The sequence below is a fragment of the Bombina bombina genome, chromosome 1 (genome assembly GCF_027579735.1).
Source record: "Bombina bombina isolate aBomBom1 chromosome 1, aBomBom1.pri, whole genome shotgun sequence".
Classification (NCBI taxonomy): Eukaryota; Metazoa; Chordata; class Amphibia; order Anura; family Bombinatoridae; genus Bombina; species Bombina bombina.
This window is the reverse complement of record NC_069499.1, coordinates 953766860-953789394: the sequence shown is the minus strand read 5'-3', so window position 1 is coordinate 953789394 and position 22535 is coordinate 953766860. Positions and strand designations below refer to the sequence as shown.

The following is a 22535-nucleotide window of genomic DNA, read 5'->3' as shown; positions in this document are numbered from 1 at the left end:
GGAATATGTCAGTTCTATTCGGTTTCATAAAGAAGTATTCCTCCAAAGTCAGGATATCTTTAGTGGGAACATGGGATGTTTTCCAATGTCTAGACAATGTAGATTTGACACTGTTAAGTATGATTTATACAAGTTTCACTGTTTGCATACCTGCCAGAGCGGCTTGTTCAGAAGCGCTATATAAATATATAAGGTGTAATTTTGCTTGTTTAAAGATCTTATACAAGTGGTGATGGTTGTCCAAAAGTTTTTAATTTAGGGCAATCCCCTATATATGAGTCATAGTTCCCACACCACCAAAGCCCTTCCAATAAAGGCTTGTGGTCATGGGAGATATGCTGTGGAGTCATGCAAGAACTATCTGGTTAGTATTTTTAGATTTAATTCTTGGATGTGAGATGAAGTGGAAGATTTATGGGTATTAGAAAACATTTTCGAGCCAGTCAGGATTTCCAAGCTCGGAGCCAGTCTTTCATTCCCATCTTTAGACCTAAAAGAGTGGAGGATTTTCAGAAGCTGAAAAAACTAGTTAGCTCAGTCTTCTGAGGATGGCTATCTATACATTTTTGAAGCTGTAAATATTTTAGCCAGCCTAAAAGGTTCCGCCAGCTGAGTACCGTAACTGGTTCCTATGTTTCAAGTTGACCAAATGTGTAGTACTCTCAACAAGTTGGTTGCTTAAGCAAGTGAGAATAAGTCCTCCCTGAAATTCCACATTCTGTGGGATTGGTAACAGTTGCTAAGGTACTGAAGAGGTATTTGGGTGTGTTGAACAGATCTTGTCCAGGGAGAAAATGTTTGTTATATTATCAGGCAGGTACTGATAGCTGGGGGGTCTGCTTTCTCTATATATCTGGCAGAGCATGCTTAACAAGGGACAACCAATTAAATCAGTTTCTATAGTTATCCATGCCTTGCTTTGCAGCCCAGAATACCATTCTAGGATCATTTGCAGAACTGCTGACCTATAAAAGTCCCAAATCAATGGAATTCCATGGCTTCCTCTCACATTAGGGACATAGAGGGTGGAAAGGCATATCCTGGGTTTTAGACAACCTCAAATAAAGTTATTTAGAGATTCTTGCAGGGTTGTGTAAAATGATCTGTTTAAGGCAATAGGAACAGTATGAAGAATGTATAGAATATGAGGGGGGACATTAATTTTCAAGGCATGAACACGACCTAGCCAATAAATCATCTTTTTCATCCAAGAAGCCAATTCGTTTTGGATGCCATTAAAGAGGTGTAAATAGTATTAAGGGAATAATTGGGTTTTGTCAATGGCAATATTTATTTATTTATTTATTTATTTTATTTATAAAATATTTTACCAGGAAGGCAATATAAACCCCTAAATATTTTATGTTTTTATCTGCACAACAAGGGCAAACCAGTTTACAGCTGGAAATTTCATGAGGTGGAGATAATCAATTTGCTATCATTGATAACGTGGTTTGAATATGCCCCGTATTCTGGGAATACATTTACCAACTCCCTGACGGAGTTAGTCAGGTCTGTAAGAGTCAATAATACACTGTCTGTGTAAAGCACCCCCTTGTATTCATGAATGCCTACCGTCAGCCCCCTTATGCCTCTATGAGATCTGATCCTAGAAGCAAGGATTTCCATAGAAATGATAAATAATAGAGGCAACAGCGGGCACCCCTGATGTGTGCCTTGTTTATCATAAAATAGTCATAAAGTAAACCATTAATCTGCACTTGTGCTGAAGGACATGCGTATAGTTGGAAGATGCATTGTATGTGATCTCGCCAAAACCAAATTAGGAAGGTACATTAGATGCTAACAACGATTATCTTAAATCTAGATATGGACAGAACTTTAGATTCATGGTTCTCATTCCTGGGCTTTAAATCCTGATGGAATGGAGTCCACATTATTTTTGGGGGGATTGGTGGTGGAATGATATGTCCAAAGAATAGTTTATCTGTGACCACATGTGTAAAATGAGATGTTGCTTTTTGTAGACATTATATTCGAAATGGTGGATTGTTGGCAGGGGTGTAACTACAGGGGTCTTAGAGGTCTCAATTGAGACCATGCTCTCACCTCTTGGTGTTTTTTTTCTGTCCCTGCAATCAGTAAGGGTGTCACTACATGGGGCCTGGTATCCACCTGCATCATGTCTGATCCTTCTTTGTGCTCCCCTGTGAAAAGGTCTTATAGTTTAAGGAAAGTGTATGTATTTGCCTTCACAATATGGTGGCAGGGTTCCCAAAATGGCTGTCACAGTGTTGCTGTACAGAAAAAACTGCCATTATATTTGTACAGAAAGACTGCACAAGTGCACAAGTGCATATCCACTGACTTAGGCTAACAAAGAGGCAAGGATGACTCATAGGGGCCTATCTATCAAGCTCCGAAAGGAGCTTGATGGCCCGTGTTTCTGGCGAGTCTTCAGACTCGCCAGAAACAGCAGTTCTGAAGCAGCGGTCACAAAGAACGCCACAATTCAACCCAATCGAGTACGATCGTGTTGATTGCCACCTCCCTGCTAGCCTGCAGGGGGCGGCGTTGCACCAGCAGCTCTTGTGAGCTGCTGGTGCAATGCTGAATATGGAGAACATATTGCTCTCCGCATTCAGCGAGGTCTTGCGGACCTGATCCGCACTGTCGGATCAGGTCCGCAAGACCTTTGTTAATAGGGGCCATAATCACAGAGCAGCTGCTTTTTTTCTTAAGTGACTGTCGGCTCAGCTTCTGCTGAGCCTTAGTTCACATTCTCTTGAAAGAAAGTGAAAATTTTATGAAATAGTTAAAATGTAAAATAAAACAAACAAAAAAAGTAAATTTTTCAATTTAATTTCTTCTCGATGTTTATTTTTAAACACCTGATAAGAGTGATATAATGTTTTTGTAGCTAATGATAAGTAAAAGAAAGACCAAAGTTATTAAAAAAAGGAAGTCTTCCAAAAGGGTTAAACAATGAAAATCTGGAACTGTTCATAAACTGGATTAATCCCCATGTCAAGTTTAGTGATTTTACTCTGCACTAAGATAAGAAATGTATTCTTCTATTCTCAACAGTTTCAGGAAAGATTAGAGAGACTCCATGTGGTTTAAACGGGTGCCATCTCGTCTCGAAGCCTCCAGATGAACCAGCCACTCAAATACATCACTTTCCAAGTGATGGGACAGCTCGGGCCCTGCCAGTGACAGTATTAGCTTTGGTATTATATCCCAATTAAAATCATTTGTCAAGGGACTTCATTAATATCCAAAGATTTTATAAATGGATCTCTTATGATGATATAATAAACTAATATTACATATTTTTTATATATATTTATATATATATATATATATATATATATGAATATATATATACATATATACACACACAGTATATATATATACACAGTATATATATATATATATACACAGTATATATATATATAAATATACAGTATATATATATATATATATATATATATATATATATATATATATATATATACTTATACATTATGGGCTAGATTACAAGTGGAGCACTAATTTATCGCTCGCCTGTAAACGCACATTAAATAACCAGCTATTAGAAATGCTCTGATCTCTGGCTAATTTTCCAAAAGTGCCCGAATTGTCCCCAAAGTTTAGCCTACTGTGCCCTTTTAAAATAAATTTTTTTTTTTTTTTAATTTTTATTTAAATAACTGCACTAAGCAGTTTGTAGGGGTTAAATGGAGCTGGTGTGGGTTGTTAGAAGAAAAACGGCCTTTACATTGAGGTCTATAGGGAACTGTGTGTTCCCTATAACTATATATGTATATGCTAATATACATATATATTTAGGTGTTAATATGTGCATATACACATATAAACACATAAATATATATGTATACATTCATGTATATATATATATATATATATATTTAAGATCTTCTGCCCATCGCTGCGTGACTTACCCCCTTCGCTGCGTTAGGTTCTCATGTCGTGTCTGATGGCATGAGAACGAGGCTCCCATATAGCTAGAAGTATGTGGTACCTAACTATCACAACTATATGAGCTTATTTTACTCCATTCCAAAATGATGGGCTTTCCATAAGATTTTTAAATGTGTCTGTCTGAATTTGTGCCAATTTATCTAATTTATCTATGTCAGGCACTGATGTTGGAAGAAAAGGTCTAGCTTGCAGTCAGTGTTCCAATTTATCCCAATGGTGTTCAATGGTGTTGAGGTCATGGTTCTGTGGAAGCCACTCAAGTTCCTCCATGGCAGTTCTGCCTGGTGTCAACGTTAATACTAATGGGAGAGGCCTATGTTCCAGTCTCCACACAGTAAAACACAGTGCACTCACTTCACGTAGATTACTCAAGGGAGAATGGAGCAGACAGGCACATAGTAGTTATCAAAGATAGGACGATTACAGCACAACACAGCAGCTCTAATGTAAGTCGAATTATATAGATGCAGGAGGTTCAGCATGACTTAAAGAAGACAGCCTGTCTTGGTGGTGATTGTATGGCTGTGTTTGGATGAATAGGAGGAACATTGTCGGTCCCAAGATTACTTCAGTTTAGCAGTTGATTCGCTAGTTGGAACTCCTAGCTTGGGACCATTGGAACACAGACTTTATACTGTGAAAGTGTTTAGTAAAGATTGTTTGTACTAAACTTACCCATCTTACGGCTTACTTCTGAGTGGTTTCTCCTATTTTACCGATGCATATGACGGCATTGATCCCCAGTAATTGTCTGTGCAGACATTATCCTACCAGCTGTTTGGGGTCTGATAGTGGTAGGAGTGTTGCTGTTCCTACGACTATGCTTTGGGTTCAGCGTTTGTGATATTTTAATATGTATCTGTGTTTATACACTTTTCTGTTGGTAATTTTTTATTGTTTTTTTTCGTTAGCGGATTACATTGGTATTTGTGAATTTGTTTGCCTTTTTGTTATACAGTGAGTGTTTTTTTTATAAATAAAATGATTTTGTAATTATTTAAGAGTGTTACTTTTTTGGTAAATGTGATAACCATTTTTCTTTCTAATAAGTCTTATATTACTACTATACCAAATGTCCTGATATCATCAAGAGACTGGATAGTGGTCTGGTCTTACGTGTAAATGCTCCACTTTATAGCAACAAACTACTAGGTTTTATACTGTGCTTTTTACATACCATTAGAATATGGGTTACACATTGCAATGTTCCAAAACCTTATATTACCTAAATGTTTTGGATATTGCATTGTACTGAAACTCAATAAAATATTAGAATAAAATTTTTATTTGAGCTGTAGTTGTACCTTTAATTAAACAAAAATAAAAGAGACTATATTTAATAATATATAAACTGAGTAGTACAAAAACATTTTAACAAAAATTGAGGGGGAAAAAACTAAATTTATTTTTTCAAGGGGTGAAAGCTACTAAATTAAAAAAAAAAGCAAATTATGTGAAATACTGCTGGAAAAGTGCTTTTTCGTGGATTGGAATACCGGTGTTATCATATTATTCTTATGCATACCATATACAGCACTAATGCAGTTTAAGTGATTGTAAACTTAAAGGGACATTATACACTCATTTTTTCTTTGCATAAATGTTTTGTAGATTATCTATTTATATAGCCAATAAAGGTTTTTTTTATATATAAATTTTATAGTTTTGCTTATTTTTAAATAACATTGCTCTGATTTTCAGACTCCTAACCAAGCCCCAAAGATTTAGGAGAATACTGTCAGCTACCTTCTCCAGCTTGCTCCTGTTTGTGTAAAGGGTCTTTTCATATGCAAAAGAAGGGGGAGGGGGGTCTTATTTCCCACTTGCAGTGGGCTTTCCAGCTACCTTTTCAACAGAATTCAACTGTGAGCTTGTAAGTAAGTTTTTAAACAGTTTTATAATGGATTTTTATATCAGTATCTGTGCATCTTATTGTTTATAGTAGTGTCCATTGCATGCAGTTATATGAAAATGAGTGTAGACTGTCCCTTTAAGCTCTACACTCAACAATATTTGTAATAAAAAGTAAATGAAAGGAACTTTCATTGATTAAAATCATTGTAGACGCTAAAATATATATTCACCCTTTCATTTTCTTATACATTCCGTCGTTCCTCCGACCGCAACGCATAGTCTATTTCAGCGTAAAATGACGAATCACTCGGTAGACAATTGTAACGCGCCCCTTGAAAGGGTGATTATTTATATATTTTAGCGTCTACAATGATTTTTAATCGATGGAAGTGCCCTTCATTTACTTTTTTATTACAAATATTGTTGAGAAAAGGTCTAGATTTATTTTAATCAATGAATGTGCCCTTAATTTCCTTTTTTATTAAAATTATTGTTGAGCGTATAGCTTAACTTTACAATCACTTTAAAACATTTTTGATAAATGTTTTATTGCAGGGTTTTCTAATCGACTGAAATTACTTTGAATCAGAATATTCTGTGAAATAATGCATTCAGGGCACTGTGTACAAGAACTGTAGTGGACTGCAATCAAGGCCATTGTTACAAGGAAAAAGATGCAAATATCAGGAGATTTATGGCATTGATTTAAATTATCAGGTGTATCATCATAATGGGACACCAGATTTAGGTAAAGCAGAATGTGAAGACAGGATAAACTCAACAGTGCTTTCCATATTAATGTCTTTAAGGGCTTTGCATGAACTGGTCCTCTCTTATTTGCGCACACGTTGTAGCTGCTGCAGTGAGTCATAGCTTGCTCTGTCTGGGTCCCATGCACAGTGATGCCTTTGTTATTGGAGAGCCCATCCTTACGTGTCCTGCTGTCCTAATAATGGTCCCTCTGCCAGAACCATGTGATTCCATCTCTGACTACTGTCTCTTCATTAAAACCGCATGGAAACGGAAAGGAAAAGTAAAGCAGAGGGTGGCATGTGTATTTATACAAAAAAATCCCAAAGGTCTAAAATAAAGATTGGAACACAGACACCAAACATTAACCTTAACCTTTGCTTTACCATAATGGGCCTGAATGAATGGGCTTTTCAGCTTATCATATATGGGACAATTTCTTTACTGGACATATAGGGCTTTCCTAATAAATAATATACTGGGAGTACAGATGCATGCTTGTGCACAAGCTTACTAATGTCATATTGTGTGCATATTCAAGTATGTCAAAATATATGAACACCCATCATATATTCTTATTATTGTATTCTCTACACCAGCAGAGGAAACCTGTAGCCCTTTGTAACTTGTAGTGCAGCCTGCTATCGCATATAATGGTATAATATAGAAATACGTTTCTGGGCTCTTTTTTATTGTGTATTTTATCATTTGTGCTAAGATGGTCATGTGGTGCTTTTTAGTGTTGTCTCAATTTTGCCATTACATAGATGCACTCTAAGGGGAGATTTATTAAAGTGCAGACGGACATGATACGATGTAGTGTATCATGTCCGCCGCACTTTGATAAATGCCAACAGCATACTCTGTCGGCATTTATCATTGCACAAGTAGTTCTTGTGAACTGCTTGTGCAATGCGGCCAATCGACCGCTACCAGTGGGTGTCAATCAGCCCAATCGTATAGTCCACAGCCTCAAAGCAGGCTGACCCGTTATGGAGCAGTGGTCTATAGACCGCTACTTCATAACTGCTGTTTCCGGCGAGCCTGAAGGCTCACGCGGAAACAGGGGCATCAAGCTCCATTCGGAGCTTGATAATTCGGCCCCTATGGGTATGATTCTTTATTAAAAAATCCTTGACACAAAGAAGGACAAGGGTACTCAAACATAGTGATCACTGTGTTTTAATTTAAATATTCACTGAATGAACTGTGGATTAAAAGTGCAGATAATTATGACTCTTTTTTAACTCTTTTTGTACTGAATTAGTTTTTTTACAGTTCTGTCCTCAGGTAATAAACTATGGGATGTCCCAGTTCCTCCGGAGCAACAGCTTGGTTCTGAAAGATTGAACTGGGAGCCTCAATGCCAGTACCAACTTCGCCATCTACAGGATGGTGCCCGCATTACATCTCTGCTGCCTCCAAATGTAGAAGGTCACTGGATCTCCACAGGGTAAGCAATGAATTACAGTTCTTACTTTCCTATTTTTAAATAGATGTATCAAATGATTAATCTACAAAGAAAATATAATCTTTAATAGTGTTTTACTGGGTATGCTTTGTTTAACCCTTTGAGTGCTAAGTACTTTCCCACCTGGGTGCTAAGATTTTTTAATGTTTTTTTATTGTTTTATTTTTTGAACAATTTTTTTTAAACTTTTTTTTTATTTTTTTCAGACCCCCAAGATTTACACCATTGGAAAGGTTAGGTAATTACCTTTCCAATGGTGGGTCTTGGGGGTCTCTAGCTGCTTAGATGCCTGACATACAGGCTTCTAAGCCGCATGCCCCCTGCTCCTATACTTAACATTAAGTATAAATAAAGTTGCAAAACGGGAAGCCCCAGAGAGCCCCCAGATCTCCCTCAAGGTGGGAGAGTGCTAGTGACGAAACTCTGTGACGGCTCAGAACTGTCATTAGCACTCAAAGGGTTAAGGGGTATGCACTACTGTGAGCTAGCTAATCACATCAGGTGAGTGAATGACAAGAGGCATATATGTGCAGCCACCAATCACCAGTTAGCTTCCAGTAGTGCATTGCTGCTCCTGAGCCTACCTAGGTATGCTTTTCAGCAAAGGATACCAAGAGTACAAAGCATATTACATGATAGAAGTAAATTAGAATGTTGTTTAAAATTGAATGTTCTACTGTCCCTTTAACTATACACCTTACAATGTGCTTGCTATGCTAATCTATATAAATTATTCTTGACATATGTGGCTATTGTATTCTAATTGACTGCTTGATGGTTTGCTGTACTCCTTTATATATGTGGCAGCAAAAAGGGACCTTTCAATTTTTTTACCAGTGCATCATGCACTACACAATGCAAAGTGTCAGGGACCCAGTTGCAATAAGACATTATTTAAAAAGAAGCCTCAGATTAAGTAGACTATTTTGATGATGTTAAACATACAGCATCCAACTGCCTATCTTCTAGCCTAACGATTCTTAAGTACCTCATTAAGTAAAGAAGGGTTAACAAACGTGTGGGTACAGCAGGAGCCCATATTAGTAAGTTGCCTAAGGACAGACAAATTTAAATTTCAAGGTACAAAACTGTCCCTGATATCATGACTATGGAACTCTATAAATTCAGATCAACTGAGTAGTATTTCATTAAATAAAGCTAATAATACTCTCAGCTAGATTCCGAGTTGTGCGTTATGAGTGAAAAAGCTATGGCTCTTTTTCTCTACCGCTGGAATTACAGGTGTTGTAGGTATAGCTGTACCGTACACCTTTTTGGCCGTCACGCAACGTCAGTACCACACTTTTTAAAAAGTACTTTTTCAATGGGACTTCGACAGCGCCGGTATTACGAGTTTTGCCTGGGAGGCCAAAAAGATCTGTATCTCCATCTAAAGTCAGTAGTTATGAGTTTTACGCTACAAAGCTGTAGCATAAAACTCATAACTAAAGTGTTAAAAAGTACACTAACACCCATAAACTACCTATTAACCCCTGAACCGAGGCCCTCCCGCATCACAAATACTAAAATAAAATTATTAACCCCTAATCTGCTGCTCCGGACATCGCCGCCACTATAATAAACATATTAACCCCTAAACCGCCACACTCCTGCATCGCAAACACTAGTTAAATATTATTAACCCCTAATCTGCTGCCCCCAATGTCGTCGCCACCTACATACACTTATTAACCCCTAATCTGTTGTCCCTAACATCGCCGCAACCTACATTATTGTTATTAACCCTTAATCTGCTGCCCCAAAATCGCCGCCACCTAACTACACTTATTAACCCCTAATCTGCTGCCCCCAATGTCGCTGCCACTATACTAAAGTTATTAACCCCTAAACCTAACACTAAGTCTAACCCTAACATAATCCTAACCCTAACACCCACTAACTTTAACATAATTAAAATAATTCCAAATAAAAATTACAATTAATACCTAAATTATTCCCATTTAAAACTAAATAAATACTTACCTGTAAAATAAAACCTAAGCTAGCTACAATATAACTAATAGTTATATTGTATCTAGCTTATGTTTTATTTTTTATTTCACAGGTAAGTTTGTATTTATTTTAACTAGGTAGACTAGTTATTAAATAGTTATTAACTATTAACTAACTGCCTAGTTAAAATAAATACAAATTTACCTGTAAAATAAAACCTAACCTGTCTTACAGTAAAACCTAACATTACACTAAAATTAAATAAATTACATTAATCAAATACAATTAACTAAATTACAAAAAAAATAAACACTAAATTACACAAAATAAAAAAGAAATTATCAAATATTTAAACTAATTACTCCTAATCTAATAGCCCTATCAAAATAAAAAAAGCCCCCCTAAATAATAAAACCCCTAGCCTAAACTAAACTGCCAATAGCCCTTAAAAGGGCCTTTTGCGGGGCATTGCTCCAAAGATATCAGCTCTTTTACCTGGCAAATAAAAATACAAACATCACCCCCAACAGTAAAACCCACCACCCACACAACCAACCCCCCCAAATAAAATCCTATCTAAAAAACCTGCCCTGAAAAGGGCATTTAGATGAGCATTGCCTTTAAAAGGGCATTTAGCTATTTTACATTGCCCAAACCCTAAGCTAAAAATAAACCCCACCCAATAAACCCTTAATAAAACCTAACATTAAACCCCGAAGATCCACTTACAGTTTTGGAAGACCGTACATCCATCCTCATCCAGGCGGCGAAGTCCTCATCCAAGCGACAAGAAGTCCTCATCGAAGCCAGGAGAAGTCTTCATCCAAGCGGCAAGAAGTCCTCAGCGAAGCCGGGAGAAGTCTTCATCCAAGCGGCAAGAAGTCATCATCCAGGCGGATAGAAATCTTCATCCAGACAGCATCTTCTATCTTCATCCATCCGGCACGGAGCAGGTCCATCTTCAAGACATCCGGCGTGAAGCATCCTCTTCATATGGTCCCAGCCATACACTGAAGGTTCCCTTTATGGGACATCATCCAAGATGGCGTCTCTTGAATTCCGATTGGCTGATATAATTCTATCAGCCAATAGGAATTAAAGGGTAAAAAATCCTATTGGCTGATGATGCAATCAGCCAATAGGATTTAACTTTAATCCTATTGGCTGATCGAATCAGCCAATAGGATTGAGCTTGCATTCTATTGGCTGATTGGAACAGCCAATAGAATGCAAGCTCAATCCCATTGGCTGATTGGGCCAGCCAATAGGATTGAAGCTCAATCCTATTGGCTGATTGCATCAGCCAATAGGATATTTTACCCTTTAATTCCTATTGGCTGATAGAATTATTGGATGACGTCCCTTAAAGGGAACCTTCAGTGTACGGCTGGGACCGTGTGAAGAAGATGCTCCGCGCCAAATGTCTTGAAGATGGACCCGCTCCACGCCGGATGGATAAAGATTGAAGATGCCGTCTGGATGAAGACTTCTGCCCGCCTGGATGATGACTTCTTGCCGCTTGGATGAAGACTTGTCCGGGCTTCGTTGAGGACTTCTTGCCGCTTGGATGAGTACTTCGCCGCCTGGATGAGGATGGATGTCCGGTCTTCCAAAACTGTAAGTGGATCTTTGGGGGTTAGTGTTAGGTTTTATTAAGGGTTTATTGGGTGGGTTTTATTTTTAGCTTACGGTTTGGGCAATGTAAAAGAGCTAAATGCCCTTTTAAGGGCAATGCCCATCCAATGCCCTTTTCAGGGCAATGGGGAGCTTAGGTTTTTTAAATAGGATTTTATTTTGGTGGTTGGTTGTGTGGGTGGTGGGTTTTACTTTTGGGGGGTTGTTTGTATATTTTTTTTTACAGGTAAAAGAGCTGATTTCTTTGGGGCAATGCCACGCAAAATGCCCTTTTAAGGGCTATTAGTTTAGTGTAGGCTAGGTTTTTTTTTATTTTGGGGCGCTTTTTTATTTTGATAGGGTTATTAGATTAGGAGTAATTTGTTTTTATTTTTGATCATTTTTTTTTATTTTGTGTAATTTAGTGTTTATTATTTTTTGTAATTTAGATAAATGTATTTTTTTAATTTAATGTATTTAACTTTATTGTAATGTTAGGTGTTAGTGTGAGGCAGGTTAGGTTTTATTTTACAGGTAACTTTGTATTTATTTTAACTAGGTAGCTAGTAAATAGTTAAATATCTAGTTAAAATAAATACAAACTTAACTGTGAAATAAAAATAAAACCTAAGATAGCTACAATGTAACTATTAGTTATATTGTAGCTAGCTTAAAATTTATTTTATAGGTAAGTATTTAGTTTTAAATAGGAATTATTTAGTTATTAATAGTAGGTTTTATTTAGAATTATTTTAATTATGTTAAAGTTAGGGGTGTTAGGGTTAGGGTTACATTAGGGTTAGACTTAGGGTTAGGTTTAGGAGTTAATATATTTATTTAGGGATGTGGGAGGCCAGAGGTTCAGGGGTTAATAACTTTAGTATAGTGGCGGCGGCGGCAACATTGGGGAGGGCAGATTAGGGGTTAATAAGTGTAGGTAGGTGACGGCGACATTGGGGGCGGCAGATTAGGGGTAAATAAGTGTAATTTAGGTGGCGGTGATGTTAGGAGCAGCAGATTAGGGGTGTTTAGACTCGGGTTTATGTTAGGGTGTTAGGTTTAAACATACATTTTCTTTCCCCATAGACATCAATGGGGCTGCGTTACGGAGCTTTACGCTCCGCGATTGCAAGTGTTAGGCTTTTTTTTTAGCCGGCTCTCCCCATTGATATCTATGGGGAAATCGTGCACGAGCACATCAAAACAGCTCAAAGCAGCGCTTGTATTTGTGTGCGTTATGGAGCTCAACGCAACCATATCGTCCGCACAAGCCGGGATTTTGCAAGTCTGTAATAACAGCGCTATTAAAGGTGAGTGGTGGAAATAACTTGCAAGTTATTAGCGAGCCAGCCATAACGCAAAACTCGTAATCTGGCTGTCTGTGAGGTCTGTCTGTCTGCCTTTGAGATTAGTACAGTAGTTTATGTCCTTAATAATTCAAAAAAACTTAATGTATTTATTTACAATATTCATAGTTTTATAATGTGGCAGCATTTAATTAGCACAATATTTTTATCATTATCTTAGATGTGAAGTGCGGCCTGGACCAGAATTCCTCACAAGATCCTACACCTTTTATCCTAATCGGTTGTTTAAAGCTCTCCAGTTCTACTACAGAGATCCTCAATGCCAGAAACCCTCCTTCTCACTAGTGGTCAAGGGGAAACTGCGCCTTCGCCAAGCTTCCTGGATAACAAGAGGTGCCACCGAGGCAGATTATCACTTGCATAAAGTGGGTATTGTCTTCCACAGCCAGGAAATGATGACTTCTGTTAGAGCTCAGATGAACAGGACTTGTGCTGGGTTTGTGTCTACAGGCAGAGCTTGGGCACCAGGGAGAGTATATGAGCTCCTCAGCGCAAAGTCAGACAGGGATTGTACCTCTGCTATTGGATTCACCATGCATGAGCTGAGTCTGGTGAGGCTGGAAAAGCAATATATTGCACACCATATGGGAGGGTTAGTGGAAAAGCTCTTTCTTGGAGATATTCATACAGAGAAGTCTGAGAGGATCCATTACAGACCAACCGGATACCAACAGCCCTTACAGAGCGCAGTGGTGAGTGCTAAAAATAGCATAACAACATTGTTCATTATCATTAGACCTTGTTCATAATCATTGTTTTCATCTTGTGCAGAAAAATCCTAGATAACAAGCAGTTAGCATAGAAACATAGAATTTGACGGTAGACAAGAACCAAAACGCTGAACAAGTCTACCCATATAACATGTTCTTAGGATAGACTTGTGCATGTCCCAGGCATTTTTCTATTATTTTACAGTCCCTGTGTTTAACACCTCTATTGGAAGTTTATTCAATGAATCCACCACCCTTTCTATAAAAAAAAAAATGCTTCCTCAAATTTTTCCTGAATCTGCTACCCTCTAACTTAAAGGGACATTAAACACTTTGAGAGGGTACTATAAAATGATAAATTGTGTATATATTAAAAAAAAAAACCTCTGCAATATACTTGCATTATTTATTTTGTCCCCCTTTCCTGTAATTCCATTCTGAAATTGTGAGCATTTCAGTTTCTGTTAGAAATGGAAGTGCAAAAGACTGTTGTATTCTACACAGCCATTGGCTGCACACTCTAGTGACCTATTTATAACTGTCCTTAACTGGCCACAGCAGAGAAGGTAACCTAAGTTATAACATGGCAGCTCCCATTGTTTTATAGACACTAAAACTTTACACTTATTTTGTCAATTTTTAAAAAGCTAATGAAATTTAAAAAAATAAATTTCTTTGAATGCAACATGCTATCTAGCATTTATTTAGTGTTTAATGACCCATTAAGATTGTGACCCCTTGGTTTGGTATTTTTTTTTTGTGGAAAATGCTTTCAGCTCCCACTTTATTAAGCCCCTTGATATATTATAGTTAGTGGTAAAAGATTTCTCAATCACAGGTATCAGAGTCAGAAGGATATATGTAATTCATTTTTTTATTTTATTACAAGAATTATTTATTCACACACGCCTAGAGTTTGTGCGTTCGTCTTTTAACACTGAAAATATGGTATTTTCAGTGTTAAAACAGCACTGCAGCCATTACAAGTCTTGTCGGTATAGGTGTACCGCAAGCCTTTTAGCCTGTACCCCACTCCTAAATATGATGTTTTTTCATGGGATTCCCATAGCGCCGGTAGTGAGCGCTAAGCTGTAACATAAAACTCATTACTAATGTGTTAAAATGTACACTAACACCCATAAACTACATATTAACCCCTAAACCGAGGCCCTCCCGCATCACAAACACTATTTATTTTAAAAGGTTTTAACCCCTAATCTGCCGCTCCCGACATCGCCACCACTAAAAAAATTGACCCCTATTCTGCCGCTCCCCGACATCATCAGCACTATAATAAACGTATTAACCCCTAAAACCGCCGCCTACCGCATCGCAAACACTATTTAAATATTATTACCCCTAATCTGCTGTCCGCCCCCACTATACTAAAGTTATTCGAATTAGCCAATAGAATGAGAGCTGCTCAAATCCTATTGGCTGATTTGAATAGCCAATAGGATTTTAGCAGCACTAATACCTATTGGCTGATTCAAATTATGTCAGCCAATAGGAATGCAAGGGATGCCATCTTGAATCGCGTACCTTGCATTAAAGATTCAGTGTACGGCGGTGACCGTATGAAGAGGATGCTCCGCGCCGGCTGTCTTCAGGATGGACCCACTCCGTGCCTCCGGCATCAAGATAGAAGATGCCGCCTGGATGAAAATTGAAAAGGCCGTCTGGATGAAGACTTCTCATCGCGTGGATTAGGACTTCGCCGCTGGGATGAAGATTGAAGAGGCCGCCTGGATGAAGACTTCTCGCTGCCTGGATTAGGACTTCAACTCCGAGATGAAGATCGTTCAAGCGGAACTTCAAAAACTGTAAGTGGATCATCAGGGGGTTAGTGTTAGGCTTGTTTAAGTGTTTATTGGGTAGGTTTTATTTTTTAGTTTAGGGTCTGTGCAGTAAAAGAGCTAAATGCCCTTTTAAGGGAAATGCCCATACAAATGCCCTTTTCAGGGCAATGGGTAGCTTAGTTTTTTTAGATAGTATTTTGTGGGTTTGGGGGGTGGGGGTTTGTAATGTTAGTGGGTCTTTGTAATTTTTTTCACTAAAAGAGCTGTTATCTTTAGTGCAATGCCCTACAAAAGGCCCTTTTAAGGGACATTGGTAGTTTATTCTAGAATAGATAAGGTTTTTTATTTTGGGGTGTTTTTTTATGGGTATTAGAATAGGAATAATGTTTTTATTTTTGATCATTTGTTTGCTATTTTGTGTAATTTATATTTTTAGTGGGTGGGTTTTTTTTTAGCAAAAGAGCTGTTTAACTTAGGGCAATGCCCTACAAAAGGCCCTTTTAAGGGCCCCCAAAAGGCCATTTTAAGGGCTCTTGGTAGTTTGGGGGGTGAAGGTTTGTATAGTGTTAGGGGGGTTTGTATTTTTTTTTGGAGCAAAAGAGCTGTTTATCTCAGGGTAATGCCCTACAAAAGGCCCTTTTAAGGGCCCCACAAAATGCCCTTTTAAGGGCCCTTGGTAGTTTATTCTAGATTAGGCTTTTTTATATTGGGGTGGGTTTTTATTTTAAAAGGGTATTAGAATAGGAATAATCTTTTATTTTTTTGGATAATTTCGTTTTTTTTGTAATGGTAGGTTTTTTAATTTTTTGTAATGGTAGGTTTTTTTTATTTTTTGTAATGGTAGTTTTTTTATTTTTTGTGTAGGTTTTAGTGTAAGGCAGTTTAGGTTTTATTTCACAGGTAAGTTTGTATTTATTTTAACTAGGTAGTTAAATAGTTAAAATAAATGCAAACTTGCCTGTGAAATAAAAATAAAACCTAAGCTAGCTACAATGTAACTAATAGTTATATTGTAGCTAGCTTATGTTTTATTTTACAGGTAAGTATTTAGTTTTAAATAGGTATTATTTAGTTAATAATTGTAAATTTTATTTAGATCTAATTTCATTATGTTAAAGTTAGGGGTGTTAGGGTTAGGTTTAGGGTTAGGATTAGGGTTACGTTAGGGTTAGGTTTAGGGGTTAATAGTTTAATTTAGGTTGTTGTGATGTGGGGGGTTGGCGGCTTAGGGGTTAATAGGTTTATTTAGTGGTAGTGATGTGGGAGGCCAGAGGTTTAGGGGTTAATAAATGTATTTAGTTGCAGCAATGTTGGGGAGCGCCAGAATAGGGGTTAATAACTTTAATATAGTCGCGGCAATGTTGGGGTGTGGCGGAATAGGGGTTAATAACTTTAGTATAGTGGCGGCGATATCAGGAGCGGCAGATTAGGGGTTAATAATTTTATTTAGGTGGCAGCGATATCGGGAGCGCCAGATTAGGGTTTAATAACTGTAGGCAGGCGTCGGTGATGTCAGGGGCAGCAGATTAGGGGTGTTTAGACTTGGGGTTTATGTTAGGGTGTTTAAACTGTATTTTCTTTTTCCCCATAGACATCAATGGGGCTGCATTACAGAGCTTTTGTTTCCGCGATCGCAGGTGTTAGACTTTTTTTTTGCCGGCTCTCCCCATTGATGTCTATGGTGAAAGCGTGCACGAGCACATCAAAACACCACTTGTGTGGAACTTTTAAATCTCAATATCTCATGCGCAAGACGGGTTTTCAAAACTTGTAATGGCAGCGCTATAGGGGGTTAAATAACGCCACTTTTGTTGCGTTCTTTAACTCTTAATCTAGGTGAATGAAAGGCTTATTTTACTTAGGTTTCTTGCTTTTATTCAAATCTCATGAGAGGTGAGAATTCACTTTACCAGAGAGAAATGTGTGTTGCTTAAAGGGACATAAAAACTAAAAACTACATTTTCATAATTCAGATAGAGTATGAAAATTTAAGAAACTTTTCAGATTATTTTCTTCGTTCTCTTGGTGTCCTTTGTTGAAAAACATACCTAGGTAGACCCAGCAGCAGTAATGTACTACTGGAGGCAAGCTGGTAATTGCCATTTGCTTACCACATCTGTTCCGCTAGGTTCTAATAGAGCATGGCTTCTCTGGAGCTGTCATTATATATATTTATTATGGGTAAAGTAAGAAATCTGGGTAATCCTAGGATATTACCTGGGTAAAACGGACATTACCTAAGTACTGTAATTCCCTTCATCTACACTATTTTTTTTTGGCTCCGCCTGGGGGATTCAAGGAAGGCGCCCGCCGATCCTCTGGCATCCATCCCAAATTAACCTTGGAGAATGAGAGAGCCCCCCAGGGGAGCCCCCCCGCGGACCTGAATACAATCTCCATATTTATAAAAAAGCCGGCAAAAAGCAGCGCACCAAGTACGGGGCGATGAGCATCGGACTGTTGTTAACTAACAGTCATCGATCTCGCTGCTATTCGGCTTTTTACCAACTTTATCTATACCCTTTCACTAAACGCCGCCACTATACTAAAATGTTTAGCCCCTATCCCGTCGCAACTTTAATAAAGTTATTAACCCCCATCCCGCCGCTCCCGGACACCGCCGCAACTTAAATAAAATGTATTAACCCCTATCCCCGCCGCCACTAAATAAACGTATTAACCCCTAAAACTCTGGTTAATAACATTATGTAGGTTGCGGCGATGTCGGGGCCGCAGATTAGGGGTGTTTAGACTCGGGATTTATGTTAGGGTGTTAGGTGTAAACGTTACATGTTTAAAACCATAGAAATCAATGGGATATCTGGCAGCATCGAACATAAGCTTTCGCTTGATTCCTATGGCATCCGCGGCCTCCAGGTTGGCGGATTGAAAACCAGTTACGCTGGGCCGGAATAGCCGCAAACAAGCGTACCTGTTAACTATTTGATAACTTTGAAAAAGTGTCAAATAGTGCCGAATGTGTATTCGGAACATCTGTAATGACATAAGCATCCATCTGTGTCGGATTGAGATCGGCGGATCGTATGTTACGTCACAGATTTCAACTTTTGCCGGTCTGTAGGCTTTGATAACTAGGTGGGATCAAGCTCGCCACAATTACTCTGCGGAATTCCAGCATATTTGCGGTTGACAGCTTGATAAATATCCCCCTCAGTATGACTTCAATGGCAGTTTACACCTTAACCCCTTTGCTACCGACAATTTCATAGAGAAACTTGCCCAAAGTACCTGAGAATTTTTAGCATTTTTGCTATCACTCAGTTTAAACAGAAATAGAGCCTTTAGGTTTTATTTTTTATTTTATTTTTTAAGTACACAACCCAAGGTATTGATCTAGGCACATTTTTTGGCATACACGATCATATTAAAAACAATTGTTAACTTTTTCTCAAACTATGGGTTTCTTTATTTACACACAACTGCTGCAGTCATAAGACAAATGGTTATAAAAGCCTCTCTGGGGTTCCCTATGTTCAGAAACAGCAGACATTTCTTGCATTTTTTCTTACATTTCCAGTAGTGAGTGGGTTAATCAGTTAGCTTGTAAGGTTAGTTTTTGCTGTAGTGTAGAAATTACCGTCCCACCCCCTGATCCCTAATAAACAGCTGTGTCTCTGAAATGTTTGTTACTGGCATCCAGTATATTTTATTAATTTAATTTCATATTTATTATTTTATATTTTTTCTGTAGGGTAGGGACCCCCTTTACTCTCCCCACCTCCCCCTCCAAACAATTAATTTTTTCCTGTAGTGTAGGGTCCTACTTTCCCCTCTAAAATTTTCTGCAGAGTAGAGACCCATCCCTCCCTCTCCCCTGCCTAGCATTTTTCTGTAGTGTAGAGAACCCCATCCCTCCCTTACCCTCCTGCACTGAGTTGCCCACCTTCCTTCTACCTTCCCTCTCACCGCTCCAACTCTGCACCCATGGAAGGTCATTACAGAGAGTGACACAGACAGTGTGTATAAATATATATATATATATATATATATATAAAACTGTTTAAACATGTATTTTAATAATAAACCTATATTTAATGTTTTATATATATATATATATATATATATATATATATATATATATATATATATATATATATATATATATATATATATATATATATATATATATTTGTGTGTGTGTTTGAAATACTTTATTTTAATATATTACATGTTTGTTGTTATGCATATGTTCTAGCACTTTACATCCAGGCGTGATTAAAAATTTCAGCACTTTTATGTTTTGTGATCGAACTCACCACCTGTAATATGAGCAATAATGGGGCTATCCATTGAAAGGGTAGGCGCTCTAACAAAAATGTCGGCCGCATTAGAATTCTCTGCCAAACTTTTTTTTACCATTCACTTGAAATACCAGCTTTTTGCGCTATTCATAGTGCACGGTTGCGATACGGATAAAGCACCCTGTGCTATCTATATCGCTCCAATTGTAATCTAGACTTTTATGGGGAAATTATATTTTGAGGGTAATGTCCATTTAAACTATCTTATGTTCTGGACTAAGACCAATTAAAATCGCTGTTGCAGTATTGTAAAGGCAAGTTAATCAGGGGTTGTTAATGACTTTACATCTCATTTGAAAGTTTGTATCCCAAAAAAATGTATAAACAATCAGCTAATGATGATTATTATAAAGCTTTAAAACTGAAGATACTGTTGCTGAGAACTGGATTGTATAGGCTATCTCTATTTTATTGTTTATGAAGAATCAGCACGTCTTCTGAAACCACAGAGACCAAGTGACGATGCAGTCAGCAAATCCTTTTTAACAAATAAATATCACTACCCTATATTACATGGAACACAATCTCCTAATATTCCTCAGCATAAACCGCATACTCAAACAAGCTGCACTCAGCACTATTTTTTTTTTTTTTTTAGTAGAAAATCATTGTTTTCATATATTAAAAACAGATACAAATCAGTATTGTAGTGTAGCGAAGGGAAAATTACTGGATCAGATGCGTTTTGTGGGGAAGATCCAAACCCCATATTTATACAATTACAATCATATAAAGCAATTTAAAATCAATTAACCCTTCATTTACCAAAAAACAATTAAAGTAATTGAAGCAATAATTTGAGTTTCCAGGTTTCCAGTTTTCATCCGGACAGTCCAGTATTTCAGCAGGCTGTGTAGTAAAATCCTCACAAAAATACTAGACACTTAAATGTCCAGTTTTTTTCAAGTACTTGAGTGTTAGCTAAGTGTAAAAAGGCCTCCTATGCCTGAACACATTACAAATAGGAAACAGTAAAAAGTGAGGGCCAGTCAAGAGGGTCAAATAATTTCTGTTAGCATGTACTACTAGCAGCCAAATAGGTAACATTTTGATTGTATGTTATTAGCATCTAAGGGGTAAAATGACTGTTTAGTTGTGAAAAAACAAAATTTATGCTTACCTGATAAATCTCTTTCTTTCCGGGCATGGAGAGTCCACAACGTCATTCCAATTACTAGTGGGATATTCAACTCCTGGCCAGCAGGAGGAGGCAAAGAGCACCCCAGCAAAGCTGTTAAGTGTAACTTCCTTTACCCATAATCCCCAGTCATTCAGCTGAAGGAAAATGAATAAAAAAGAAACACAAGGGTGAAAGGGTGCCTGAGGTTTACTCAAAAAAACTGCCGAATTATAATTTAAAAAGAGGGCGGGGTCGTGGACTCTCCATGCCCGTAAAAAAATAATTTATCAGGTAAGCATACATTTTGTTTTCTTTCCTATGGCATGGAGAGTCCACAACGTCATTGCAATTACTAGTGGGAACTAATACCCAAGCTAGAGGACACGGAATGAACAGGGAGGGAGAACAAGGCAGGAGGACCTAAACAGAAGGCACCACCGCTTGAAGAACATTTCTCCCAAAAGAGGCCTCAGCTGAGGCAAAAGTATCAAATTTGTAGAATTTGGAAAAAGTATGCAAAGAGGACCATGCTGCTGCCTTGCAAATCTGTTCCACAGAAGCTTCATTTTTGAAAGCCCAAGAAGAGGAGACAGCCCTAGGTGAATGAGCCTCTCAGGAGGCTGTTGTCCAGCAGACTCTTAAGTAAAATGAAGCATACTTCTTAACCAGAGGGAAAGAGTAGTAGAAGTGGCCTTCTGACCCTTACGCTTTCCAGAGAAAACAACAAACAGGGCAGAAGATTACTTACGAAATTACGAAAATCTTTAGTAGCTTGTAAGTAAAATGTTAGCGCACGCACAACATCCAAGTTATGCAAAAGACGTTCCTTATGAGAAGAAGGATTATGACAAAAAGAGGGATTCCTGAGTATTGTTTCAATCCGACTCCACCTTAGGGAGATTTAGTACAAAGGACCGCCTTATCTGCATGAAAAATAAGGTACGGGGAATCACACTGCAGAGCTGAAAGCTCAGAAACTCTGCGAATGGAAGAAATAGCAAGAAGAAACAAAATCTTCCAAGATAACAATTTTATATCAACAACATGCATCGGCTCAAATGGAGCCTGCTGCAAAACTTTAAGAACTAAGTTAAGGCTCCAAGGAGGAGCAATAGGTTTAAACGCAGGCCTGATTCTGACCAGGGTCTGAACAAAAGCTTGAAAATCTGGTAATTCTGCAATACATTTGTGCAAATGGATAGACAGAGCAGAAATCTTACCTTTCAGAGTACTGACTGACAAACCTTTCTCCAGGCCATCCTGAAGAAAAGATAACATTTGGGGAATCCTCACCCGACTCCAAGAAAAACCTTTAGCTTCACACCAAAAAAGATATTTACGCCATATCTTATGGTAAATCCTTCGAGTAACAGGCTTACAAACCTGAAGCATAGTATCAATGACTGTCTCCGAAAAACCATGTCTAGACAGGACTAGGTGTTCAATTTCCAAGCAGTCAGCTTCAGAGTATCTAGAGTTGGATAGAGGAAAGGACCCTGCATTAGAAGGTCTTTCCTCAGAGGTAACCTCCAAGATGGAAGAGATGACATCTTCACCAGATCTGCAAACCAGATCCTGCAAGACCAGGCAGGAGCTATTAAAATCACAG

General features: G+C 37.9%; 1 protein-coding gene across 1 annotated transcript in view; it reads left to right on the top strand.

Annotated features, from left to right (window-relative positions):
• Positions 1–22535, top strand: part of APCDD1L (APC down-regulated 1 like) — a 278044-nt gene that overhangs the window by 148639 nt on the left and 106870 nt on the right. Inside the window, exons 2-3 of the mRNA XM_053704714.1 lie at positions 7849–8023; positions 13136–13667. Of these exons, the coding sequence (XP_053560689.1) occupies positions 7849–8023; positions 13136–13667 (707 nt within the window). The remainder of the gene's footprint in view (positions 1–7848; positions 8024–13135; positions 13668–22535) is intronic.